The 13,124-nt window shown below is 47.7% G+C and overlaps 1 protein-coding gene across 1 annotated transcript in view; it reads left to right on the top strand.

The window, feature by feature from the left end:
* The window catches only part of LRRC45 (leucine rich repeat containing 45), a 366,996-nt gene that overhangs the window by 93,371 nt on the left and 260,501 nt on the right, over window positions 1-13,124 (top strand). Inside the window, exon 4 of the mRNA XM_069655316.1 lies at window positions 11,399-11,469. Within this exon, the coding sequence (XP_069511417.1) occupies window positions 11,399-11,469 (71 nt within the window). The remainder of the gene's footprint in view (window positions 1-11,398; window positions 11,470-13,124) is intronic.

Raw genomic sequence — 13,124 nt, forward strand, 5'->3', positions numbered from 1 at the left:
TCTTGAATTGATACATTACTACGTATACGCTGTGCTAGTGGTTCCATAATGAAGGCGAACCGGAGGGGGGAAAGAGGTCAGCCCTGTTGTGTTCCGCATGTCAAGGGGATTGGGGATGATAGTTCCCGGTTAACCTCGTGTAAAGTATCCAGGGAGGTGTAGTTGGCCGCAATCCTACTTCTAAACTGGGGTCCAAAACGAACAGCATCTAGAGTTCAATACATAAAGGATCAATCGACCCTGTCAAACGCCTTAGTAGCATCCAGGGCCAAAAGGGCTAATTTTCCCTGATTCCTGGTGGTAGTATCGGGTTCAGGGCTTGCCTAATGTTGTCCCCTTTCTTTCTCTGCATGGATCAGTGGAGGGAGTAGTGTGGCTAAGCAGTTTGCCAATACTTTCGAGAAAATATTCCCATTGATATTCAAAAGAGAAATTGGCCTATAGGCGGCACATTCCCTCAGATCCTTTCTGGGTTTTAATAATATCCTGGCAGAAGTTTGTATGGACGGAGTTGCACTACCCACCTCTCCAAAGGAATTAGAGGGCTGTTAAAGGAGGGAACAGTTGGCTACTAAAGAGTTTATAAAGCTTTGGTGAAAATCCATCGGGCCCCGAGCTCTAGACTTCAAGGATCTTATTACCGCCTCCAACTTTTCCTGCAGAATTGGGGCCTCTAGTGCCTCCATCTCCTCCCGGGCTAAATAAGGCGGGGCAGCTTCCTCAATGTCACTTATTTGGGCTGAGGTTGATCTAACCGAAGCTGACATCTCCAGCAGGTAAGCTTTCGCTAATTGTAGCTTAATCTGCTCCCCATATTGAGTTACCCCTTGTTGATCTCTAAGACCTATAATAAAGTTACGTTTTTTGGAATGAGGCAGTTTTCTCGCTAAGAGTTGGGGTGCCTTATTGCCCTTAGAGTAGTAACCCTGTTTGATAGACATCAGAGACTGAGCCGTCTCTTATTCATATAGGGCCTCTAGTTTATTTCGGTCAATGCAGAGGGCTCAATGGAGTTTAGGGGACCAACCCCTCCTGTATTTACCCCCAATCTCTGAGATTTCTTGATCCAGTTGGGCTCGGGTTTGTTTTTTCCATTTGTGATCGGCAGCTGTATGAGCCTATTAATACTCCCCTGACCACTGCTTTCATTGCGTCCCATGTCGTAGCTGGAAACGTCCGTTCAGTGGGGTTCTCCCAGAAATAGTCCTTTATTGCCTCCACTACCCAATCCCTGAGAGCCATATCGTTTAAGATTGGATCATATAGGTGCCATTGCGGCCTGGGGGGGGGGAAGAGCAGGGGCTAGATCGCAGACTCTAACTTGCAGAAGAACCGGGGGCATGGTCCGAAAGAACCCTGGGGGCAATAGCCACCTTACCTATAAATGGGGTGACGCCAAGATCAGATCTATACGAGAGGCGGAATAATGGACCTATGAGGAAAAATGCTCTTCTGGATGCAATACTCTCCAGGCATCAACCACTCCCAGGGATTTGAAGAAATGGAGGATGCTATGGGTGATCTCTTGAAATCTTTGAGGAGGAGGGTATGTGTTTTGTCTTTGTTGGGGTCGGGGATGCTGTTAAGTCCGCCCCCCTCCACAGGCCCCCCCCATAACAATCCGGCCCTCTACAAAGGGGAGGAGCGACAACTCTAGATGTCTAAAGAAATGTTCCTGTTCCTCATTCGGGGCATAAATCGAAATTAGATTAGCGAGTATAATTGACCCAAGAGCAAACCTTTCAATCCAATATACTGACCTCCAGGGTCTCTAATAATGTCCAACTCCTCAAACTGAATGCCCCTTGCCATCAGGATCTCTGCCCCCCCCCCCGGCCCCCTTTTAGGCAAACGCCCCAAGGATCTTCAGGTGACGTCCTCCTGGAGGTCAGGCGTGGGCCACATGAAGCCCATTTTAGCACCGCGTTGATCAGTATTCCCATGGTGCCCTTTCAGCAACCACAACTTGCAGGCTCATGGATGCAATACTGGGTGTGGGAGAGGTTTTCCCGAGTTACGGCCTTTCTGGACGCTTGACCAGGTGGAGCGTTGTGCTTTAGTTGGAGGCTCTCGGGAGCCCCCCGAGGAGCCGCCCTCCCTGTCGGGGAAGAGGCGTTCAGGATCCCCTCTGCATCCTCCAAGCATGAAATCGACCGGGACCTTAAATGTGAACTGTACAGAGGTGGGAAACAGCCAGCGGTACCTAATCTTTTGATCACGCAAGAATTGTTAGAGGCCGGAGAGCTGTGTATTTCTGCATTGTGACCGTTGCCTGGTCCTGGAAAATCTGTAGGGGGGAGCCCTGAGAGGTCAGTTTGTCCCAGGTGCGACCCACCCCCAGAATCTCCTGCTTCGTTGTATAAAAGTGGAATTGGGTGATCAAGGCCGGAGGATGCTCTATGTCCAGCCCCTTTGCGAGTACGCAATCTGTGCGGTCCAGTAAAAGCAGTGGTTTATCGTTATGCGGCAGGAGAGATTGAAACAAATCCCCAGCATAATCTGTCAAATCTTTGACTGTTGAGGACACTCCTCTAATCCGTAGATTATTTCTTCGAGCCCTGTTCTCCATGTCGTCTTGTTTATATTGCAGAATTGCATTCTTGTCCTCCAAAGTGCGAAGTTTCCGCTGAGCCTCCATTAGGGTGGTTGCATGGTCCCGGGCATGTTCCTCCACGTCTCCCATTCTTTGTTCCAATTCCACCACCCTTTGATCAGTGTGCTCTAATTTGGTAGAAAGTTCAGCCGTGCAACTGCGGAACTCCTCCTTGGTGACTAGTTGCCCAGACGGGCTTCCCGGGTCCGTGGCGGAGACCATGGCAACTCCGGTTTCCTACCCCCCTCCGCTGGGAGCAACATGGTGGAGATGTCCGCGTTCTTTTGGGCCTTAGGGTGTTAAGTCATACTAGCGATCCCTGGTGTGGGATCCCACTTTGCTGGAGTTATCCTTGTATCTGATCTGCTGGGATTCTTCCCAGGAATGTTCCCAATCGGGTGCCTCGGAGGAGTAGGAGGTAGCTCTGCCACCACCTGGTCCCACGGGTGATTGACTGCAGAGCACGGCACTGGGTAATCCCCGCTGGGAGCAGTAGAGCAAGGGGCCGCCGCTTGGTCCTCCTCTGTGAGGGAAGACCGGCCTAAGATGAAGTCTGTGGGAGAAGGGCAGAGTCCCAGCTGTCTTAGGCACTTGGTAGATGACAGAGTAATGCTGCGGGATGTCGGTGCCCCCTGGTGGGGGAAAGGAGCCAGTGTTATTGCTCAAGGCTTCAGCATTTCAGGAGAGCTTCCCCCTCCCCCTCGACATGCGCTGCGGGTCCCTCTCGGGGAAACCATTCCGCCCGGTAGACAATCTGTGCCCCCTACCTGGCGCTGCAACTTCACTGTGAACAGGTCCGGTGGGGAAGAGGGCATAAGGGTCGTTTTGCGCCCAATGACTCAATTGCCTTTCTCCATCTGACTACGGGCCTCCGGCTCAGGGCAGGTGCCAGAGCAGTGCTGTGGGCTATTGATGTCCCCTAGAGGGGGAGGGGGGAGCGGGTGTCGCCGCCCGAGCTTCAGCACTCCAGGAGAGATCCTGCTCATCACGGGTTGCCGGTCTCTCCTTGGTAAGGTGCTCTTTGTCAGAGACAGGTAGGAGCCCCCCAACGGGGGCTGCACGCTTACTAAAATCCAGTCTGGCGGGGAAGAAGGCAGATGGGACATTCAGCGAACGCTACCTCGGATGCATCTCTCCGTCCGACTAAAAGTCAGCCTCCTTCACGGCTGTCTGTGCCCGAGTGTCCTCGCCGGGTTTTGCTGAAGGCACTGTGGCGCCATCTTGGGAGTGTGCTGTTGCTGCTGCGAGGTCGCAGGTCTCAGTGCCCGCTCCAATCTCCATGCTGCTCCATACCCCAAAAGCTGCCAAAATTCGTCTCACACCTTCATTACCGGGGTTCCGCTCCATAACACCAGATGCGAAGTGCTATATTTCCGTTCTTCTGATGGGCTTCATACATAGGCCATTAACAAAGCGTCCACATCGGTAGTGTTACTGGCCTCGGCCCCCCACCCCCCAGCTGCCCCCTCTATGTTGAGTATTGGAGCTTTTAATATATTACTTGTTATATTTCCTACATTGGTCAATCACCTTATTGCTTCTATGTTCATGAATACCTATTTCTTCATATTCATGGTTAAAGTGACCATGATGTTTGGTACTTGTGATTCCACTCATTGGTGGATGTTTTCCGACAGGGGGCAGTGTGTGTATTCTGCCTGACTGACTTAATTCTGTGCATGCTTCTGCACATCGTGTTACACATTAATGCTCCGCGTGCCGTTTTGAAAGACAGAAGTACTCACAGGGATGAGATCCCCAGACTGGTGACTAGAAAAGCCTCCCTGAAATCTCTACTGTTCCTTGGGCATCAACAAGCCGGCTCATAGAAACTCCAGGGAAACCCTTGAAAGGGAAAAAACCCTGTGTTGACAGGAACCCTTGTTGAAGATTTGGTCACTTGCAGGATTTTTGCTGTCTGTCACTAGGCCAAGGATCGGTCTATAACCGGTCCAGGATATGAAAGGACTACAATAAGAGGAAACACTATTGGTACCAGACTTACAAGGTACAGCAAGCTCTGGAGGAAATGCGAGTAAAATTACTGTTTGACTGGAGCTAGGCACTTTGAGGCAGTAGATGGGCGCGCTTTGATAAAGAAGTATCTGGAAGGAAACACTCTGAGAGAGGGCAGAAAGGGAGTTGGAGAGACTGGGGATATGGAGCAGAGGACAGTATAAAGAAAACGTAACTCACAAGCCCATAGTGAGAGCGAAGCAACGCGCTGTGTCTCCATATTCCGGCTGCTCCCAGCTGACGCAAGGGCGATGGCCTTCACCTGGCACGCCCCTCCAAAGAAACTAGAACTGCACATAGCACTCCGGCGGCCATGTTGGAAGATTCTGAATTCGGGTACACCAAAGACACCCTCCTCCACCTGGACCACAAGGTCAATGGACGATATCGGGATGTAACACAGTGCCTCATTCCCACCCAGCTGTGGCCTTCTGTTTGTTTCTGAAGTGATGGGTATGAAAATTATCGGTTATATGTTTCACTCGTTTGTGGCTTGGGAACCTGCTGCACCCTCTCCTCTAGCCAATCCGTGTGCAGGTTTTACATCTTCCCTCATTGGGTCTGATCATAGTTGCTACATTTGATTGTGTCCTTGTTTCTTGTCCGGAACTTGGGAATGAGCTAGAATTAATAGGTCGAAGGAATACATGGATTCTTCTATACAGTAAATACATTTACTTTAGACCCACCTTTAAAAAGACGCACGTACAACATTAGAGGCCTCGGAATACCGGGTGAAAGGCTGTGCTGCGATTGGCCAGGAATATGTGGGAAGAACACCCAGTCGAAAGAACGTTGCCAGGGGTAACTATCTAAGTTCAAATACTCTTCACTATCTAAGTTCAAATACTCTTCACTATCTAAGTTCAAATACTCTATCTGAATATTGATTTGATAGTTTGTTTCAGTGTTTTCATCATGACTTCCATTGTAATTTTCAATTGAATGGTAAATAAACTATGAATGAGTAAGTAATAAATTGTACAGAAAACATCACCAAATAGGAAAACAATTTTTAGGGCCTCTCTCCAGCACCCCAGAACTGAAAAATTGGTTTGCCCAATTCTCATTGCCTCTCGGTCATTCGTATCACACCACACCTCTCAGAAATGTATTTGAAGCCAATTCATGAAGCAAATGTGAAAGATTAAGGGCTTCACCCAATTTGATTCCTCACTCATAAAGCAAAACAAATCGAGATAACCTTTTGTAACTTGATACAGTGCATCAAAGATTTGGGACAGATAATGAAGGTATTGGCATATCTTTAAAAGAGATCCAATACTTGGAAATGTACACTGTAATCATGAGGAAGGGAGACGTCAGTTGCCTGAACAAAATGATGGCTTTATTCACATAAAGAAAACAAAGATTTCCCTTGACTCAGGGACTCGTGGACTTGTCTGTCTCTTAGCAACCCTTTCTTCTTTTGGGTTCTGCAATAAGGATGAAAATGGAGGACCCGTGGGTCAGTCCTCATATGTCCGGTGTAGCTCCGTCGGTGTTCCCTCATCCGAGGCACGTCTGTTCTGCAAGGAATAGAAAAAACTCCACTCAGTCCTTCTTTCCTGTCAGTTATATAGGGGCTGGCAAGGCCTCAACCAGTCCGAGCCTCAATCAACAAAGTTTACTTAAACCCTCCCAGGCTCCTGTAACACCCACCCCCCAATGTCCCCGGCTTGCCATGATGTCTCACTATGCAGCTCTGGCGTGAAGCACGGTACCCGCATCCGAGCGAGACGTGTACCCTGGGAGCACATGGTAAGTACATGGGGGTCAGGTGAGTGTGTTGTGCTTCGCAAGTGCCCTTGGAGCAGATTGGGTAGGGTTAGCTGCTGCTCCTCTTTTCGGCCGTAATGGCCGATTCAACGTGGATGCCCGAAGTAAGTGGGCCCCTGGGGTTTTGGCTGTGAGCGGGCCTATAGTCAGCCGCCTTGACTTCCTCAGGTCTTCCCCAAAGTCAAGCACGTAAAGTCCAGATTCCCTCTGTCAGCTCCCAATACAGGCTGTTCCGTGTCACTCGGCTGCACTGGCTCCTGGTTCCCGTTGTCGGTTACCAATATGGGTGGTTCTGTGTCATTCTGCCGTGCAGGCCTCTGCTCGCTTACACACACACACACCGCACCCCTATTTATTAATTGGATTGTAACGTAAGGACACTGGTACAATGGGACCCTCGAAACAATTGTTTAGTGGACTCGTTCCCACCTCAAACGATCAGGGATGTTACCCGTATTATAACCATCCTATTTCCAATACGACCACTGTAGATACTATCACTAAATACTTGAATACAAAATAATTCACTGTCTGTGACACCATTACATGTAACTGTGAATACCTTAATTATAGTGTTATTGCAGAGTAGTACATATTGGTAAGACTGGCTACAAACTGAAGAAAATAATTCCAGAAACATTTTTTTGACCTATAAACACCAACATCACACATACAAATAGCAGGTTTCTAAGAAAGTGATTGAATATCCCAGAGGGGAAGTGAACAGTGTGAGAGGAACATTTTGGTTAAAAACAGTTGGCTGCTTATGGAGCTAAATGATAGTACTGGTTTGCATCGATTCCTATAGCTGGATACCCATTCACTCCTACTGTTTCATCAAAAACAGCTAGACTAGCATTCTTTAGTATCTTTGTATTCTGGAGATGTTTCTCCAGTGGCAGAAAGTCATTTATGGTATAATGCCCAAGGATTAAATGACCATCAAAGTGGATCTTTGTGATCACTGTGCACCCCGTAATTTTGCAGACAAAAATGTCGAAGACCAAAATGAAGGCGCGCACTGAACGCACAGATCAGTCTACCGCACTCACTTTACCCCCATCCTGTGGGGGCCGATTTACCTTATTTCCCCTTTCATTGCCCGTCTTCATGTGCTGCGAGTTCCCTTTCCCTATAGTGGGACGGAATTTCAGCCGCAGAGTCCTTTTTTTAAAAAAAAAATAGTATTTTATAAAGAAAATGGTACTCTTTATTATCTGCCCGACTCCATTTATTGGAAGCAGGGACACCTCCAAACCCCCTGAACCTATTGTACTGTTCAAGGGAAGCAGGGGTCACCCCACTCCCCTTGTTTGGTATAATTGGATGCAGCATTTCCGTGCATGCTGAATGCACAGTAAAAGTGCATTCAGCTTTTCTTTTTATTCGTAATCTTTGAGCAGTACCCATCAAAGCTAAAGACCTATGGAGCGAACTGAACATTAACTAGAACATGTAACTAATCTTCAAAGAAAAAATATGAGGGACAGAAAATCTTTTCCAAACGAATTTACACCTGTTTCCTTTTGTGGGTCATGTAATTTTTTACTCCTGTGTGTGGACTTGGTGTAAGTGCTGCTTTCCTTTTGGTGAATCTGCCCCTTAGAATGCATCATTGCCACATGGTATATAAAACAGAATGGTGTGATATTTGCATGCTTTCCATTTCTATTGCTAATAGCACCACAGTATTGACACAGGATGTCGTAGAACAAGAAAAGTGATCTCTTGAAAGGCCACTACATTGGATGTGGCTGAACATCAATATGGCAACCCTTTGGCAGTTCTTTTTTTAAATGTGGTATTTTCCAGGTGAACAAGGATTAAGTTGGATAGGTGTGTCTTAAACTTGAGACAGGAATGGAATACTGGGGAACATAAAGTTCACCTACAATGTCTTTAACAAGAATACCCTCCAAAGCTATCTTACTGCTCCCCGACACTCCAAACCAGATGACCTTCCTCTCTGCCTGTTAATGTCTCCTTCTGAGGTCTGCACATTGAGATGATTCATTTGTTAAATTGCTTAGCATGGCCAATTAACTGGTTTCTAAAGTAGTATCTGCCCTGTGAAGTAAGGGAAATGTGGCATGATCATCCATGTTAGGGACCAAGTTCTATGTGGGAGTGCCTGGCTCCGGCCTTTAGCATATTAGGAAGGCCATTCCCTCACAGCATGATGCCCCTAGTCTTCTTTTTCTCTTTTTTTGTTTTGTTATATGCCTCCAGCACTACCTTGCGTCTGCTTTTTCTTTGTCAGAGCTCTGCAGGCAAATGTATCAATTACCAAGGGAAATAGAACATTGTAGCAGGAAGGGTCTGCCTGCAAATTTTGTGTTGGGAGTGAAGTAGTGCTCTCTGACTTCTGCCCTAGTACCTACCTTCCTGCCCTTTCACTATGCTCTCCCGCCCCCAACACCCGGGGTCCTAGCTGTGTGAAACCAAAGGGTGCCTTGCCTACTTGTCCCCTGGGATCTCTCTTCCAGGTGGCCAGGGCATGGCCATCACCTTTGGATGCAGACCCTGGGGGTGGACCAGTGGGTGAAGTTTGTGGGAAGTAGGGGTGAGGCAACCGATGGTGAGAGGCGGTAGCCCCTCCCCTCCCCTTCCCTTTCCCGTACACCTGCCCGATCCAATTTGATATGATTCTCCAATGTCCCGACGGCCCGCCCCCCCATTTCTGCACAAACACTAGGCCGAGGAAGAGGGCGACTGAGAGTAAAGAGGCTAACCCTTACATATCTCCTTGGACATGTCTAGCTGATCTGCAAATTTTTAATAAAATACATCTGATACCCATTAGCTCTCCCCGCACGGATAAAAGGCGGAATATAGATGCACACTTTGAGCATGGTGGAACACAAGAAAGGGCAGATCTTCCGTGGTGAAGCCGAACCTACTGGAGCAGGACGACCAATGAAGGACAAGAGCAAAAGGTAGAGAAACGCTGAAGTTCCCTGCAGGAGGTTGTTGCTTCCGGGAAGCCGTGAAGGAAACCTGGAGAAAGCCAAATCGCACACAAGAAGAAATCTGCATTGTGTTTCAAGGACGCCCGCAACCCGCCCAGGTGAACGGCAGAGTTGGCGAGGTCAAGCCTATGGTATTAACCTTGACGCGTGAATCAAAGCCGCAGAGGCAAGAAAGGAACGCACACTACCTGTGAGTTGGTGAAAGACATGAAAGGCTGGTTTGTGTCGAGGAAAGATTGAAACAGCAAAAGTATCTCATAAGTGAATGTTGCGCACATTCTGAAAAGACGCAAAAGAAAGCTAACCATTGAACTTTGAAGTGGCTGATAACTTGAAGCCAGGGATAGAGTAGCAGAGTGGTCCGGCGAAAGGATGTGGCTCACTTGAAGGCCTCCACGAAATGTGCAATGTTTTGTTATAAAGCGGCAAAGTGAATGAACTCTGAAATGCATAATGGTCGAGAATAACCCCAGCAAACTGGGAAGTGAAAAGGTGAATGCTTGAAGATATTTCTTGCAACTTTTGTGCTTATGATATTGAACTACCAAGACCAAGAGACACTGGGGCAATTGTGAGCTGAAGAGAAAGTCAGTGGTCCTGCGGAGGTCTATAGTAAAAGCCTCGCTCATTCGAAAGCCTTTGACATCAGTTAAAGGTCCGAGCCCGACTTAGGGAGACCTACATTCACTTTTTTGGTTGAACTGTGAAAGAACCTTTGGAACGCTGGAATAAGTGACTTTAACGTAGAACACTATGCGGGCCTCGATCCACATTTTAAACTGTCTTTGTTTTGAGAGCCAGAGTGTGTCATTCTGTCTACGGGGGCCGCCTTACTCTGTGCTGCCCAACGTGGGGAGGAGAGCTGACTCAGTCACTTATAACACTGTTTTTCCTTTGCATAGATATTCCCCATTCCACACGTTTTTGTATAAGAGATCGGGCAGGCATAAGGTTTTGTTAGTATAGGCCATTTTGATTTCACAGAGACTGACTAGGACTGTGTTCTTTGTTATTTGATGGTAGAGACTACTTCCATCACAGCTATAGGGCAAAGACAGAGTTTTTCCAAACCTCAGAAAATTGAATAAAGGTATTGAAACGTATACCCACTTGTCAGTGTCATACTTGTGATACCATGCCTCCCTTACATAGCACAATTCCATGCCCTATATTATGTCGCTGCCCATTCTGCAATCCTCCACACTCCCTTATTTGGTGGGGGGGGAGGGTGCCGTACTCCTTCATACCATATTCACCCTCCAAACAATCCAAATTCCTGGACAGTGGGATTCACCTAGCAGAACACCTTAACCACTGTCAAAAACCCTGTTCACATCTGTTGACTTACGATCACCCTTATCCTACTGCACCCTCAATATTAAGTCAATATATTGCAGTACACCCTTTGCTGTTTAGGCATCCGTTCTGCTGCGGCTAAAGATAATTGTCTAGCTGTTAACAGATGGATGATCTGAGGCATAGACTACATCCACTAGCCACACAAATTGAGACATCCCTGCTCTCTGAGTGACCTATTAAGAGGATATTCTTATGGTCGCTCCCCTTGATCTCCTGGTGATTCAAATATCACCGCAACTAACCAACCAAAGAGCCAACAGTCACCTTTACATTATCCACCTAGTGGACAGGTACTCTAAAGGGGCACAGGGTGACATGTGACCATGATCAACAAAACACATATATAAACTGTGAATAATTGTTTGGATAGCTCTGTAAGCATTTTAAATTATTAGACCTCAGGCCATTCAGTTTCAACGATTGGTAGGTCAGTTCTTAGTTGGAACTGAAGGCACATTTATTATTCTACCCAGACAGGCCTGGTGGCAAGATTGGAAACATAAAAGAGTTCTAGAAGACTCTTTTCTCATGCTCCCGTCCTCCCTTATGTGGATCTGAAAATCAAATCTTAACTTATTTCTCACTTTGTATCATCCCCCAGACCTATGATTCACATTTCACGATGTACTGACATCTGTAGTAGGTCAGAACTTAATTTCTCACTGTTTTATTCTCTTTGAAGGGAAATAACCTGCGAGCAGTTGGAGCTGAAGCCTTGGGGAAACTACTGCGACAAAACAAATCTATCCGAAGGTGATGTTCCTGTTACCTATCCTTCTCACTAGGTCTGGCAGGAAGAAGTACAAAAGGGATATCCTGGTCTCCAACCCAGGCCTCCCTATCGCTGATAACTACACTAGTGCTTACTCCAGACAGACCCTTAAGACATCCTCTTTGTCGTTCCCTCTCCAGGCCTATCGACTCCCCCAGCCTCCCAATTTGGTCCCTGTCCTCGCTCCTTTTTCCTCTTCACCCATTAATGGTGACACCCAGTGGGAGGCTCTCCTGGCTACCTTTCACTCCATTTAAGACCATCATTAATGTTTACCTAAACCAAACCGTCCTGGTCTCAGGGCCTCATGCCAACCTCCTCCTTTTTGATAGACGCTTCCTGTGCCTTATCAACATAATTTCTTCTCCTGCTGTCCCTTCTTTCCCCTCTAGCTCCTCTGCCACCTCTACAGCTGCCTCTGCTGCTACTCCGGCCACTCTCTTGCCTCCTTCCTCTGCCACCCTCTGGCACCCACCTCTTACTCGTTGGCTACCTTTCCCCCCCCTCCCCCTCCTCCTCCTCCTCCTCCTCCCTCCTCTGCCTATCCTCGGGCGCCTACAACACTTCCGCAGGGTTTACCTCTGACCTGTACCCCTCCACGGAAGTCCTTCAAAGGGGCCAACCTGTTCCAGATTGCTACTCTCAACTCTTGCTCAGCTGTCACACTCCTCTGACATCTGCTGTCTCCTGGAAGAACTCGATCTGGATGTAAACGATCTGATCGAGACGTGGTACACGGCCAGCTGTGTCACGAGCTTTGACACTCTCCTTCTTGATGACTACAAGATCCTCTTTGTGCCCAGAACCAACCGTCCCGGTGGGGGTGTAGCCTTGAACTTCCCGGAGTGGATCCCTGCTTCTGTCATTCCTTTGCAGGACTACTCCTCCTTTGAATGCCTGGTCTGCAGGCTCTCTATCTCTCCTGGGCTTTCTCTCCCTGTGCCCACTATCTACCAGCCGCCCAGCCACGTAGCCTCCTTCCTCTTTACTTTTACTTAATTACATTTGTAGAGCGCAACCATAGACCCATAGGTTTGAGGGCGCAGACAAGACACAAAAAAGAATGAGAGAGTCGGCCGGGAAATCTAAGGAAAGGAACCGCAGACTGAGTGCGACTATTTGAAGAGGAAAGTTTTAAGGCCCTTCTTAAAGGAGCCCAGAGCTGCTGAGTTTCTCAGTTGGTCTGGCAAAGTGTTCCAGAGCGCCGGTGCTGCAAGGCAAAGGTACCACATTGTGCTTTTTTACTTTTACCTTTGGGCTGGTGGAGCAAGTTCTGGTCATTAGACCGAAGATTTCTAATCAATGATTTTATTCCAATATACCTTTGAAGACAGGCGGGTATCTTGCCCTTAAGGCAATTGAATGTGATGACCATGAGTCTAAAAGATTCTTGAGTCTACAGGCAGCCAGTGTAGCGCTCTCCGTGCCTCAGACACGTGTGCCCTGAGTGTAAGACCCGATACCACTCTGACTGCTCCGTTTTGGACCACCTAAAGACGATTTATGGTTTTTTACTGGAGCCTGTTAAAAAGCTGCAACAGTAATCCAATTTAGAGCCAATAATGGCTCTAGCGATGGTCTCTGCGTTGGATTGAGAGATGAAAGGTCGCAGGTGGGACAGTAGTTTAATATAATA

The sequence above is a fragment of the Ambystoma mexicanum genome, chromosome 3q, assembly GCF_040938575.1.
Source record: "Ambystoma mexicanum isolate Mex_15411 chromosome 3q, UKY_AmexF1_1, whole genome shotgun sequence".
Classification (NCBI taxonomy): Eukaryota; Metazoa; Chordata; class Amphibia; order Caudata; family Ambystomatidae; genus Ambystoma; species Ambystoma mexicanum.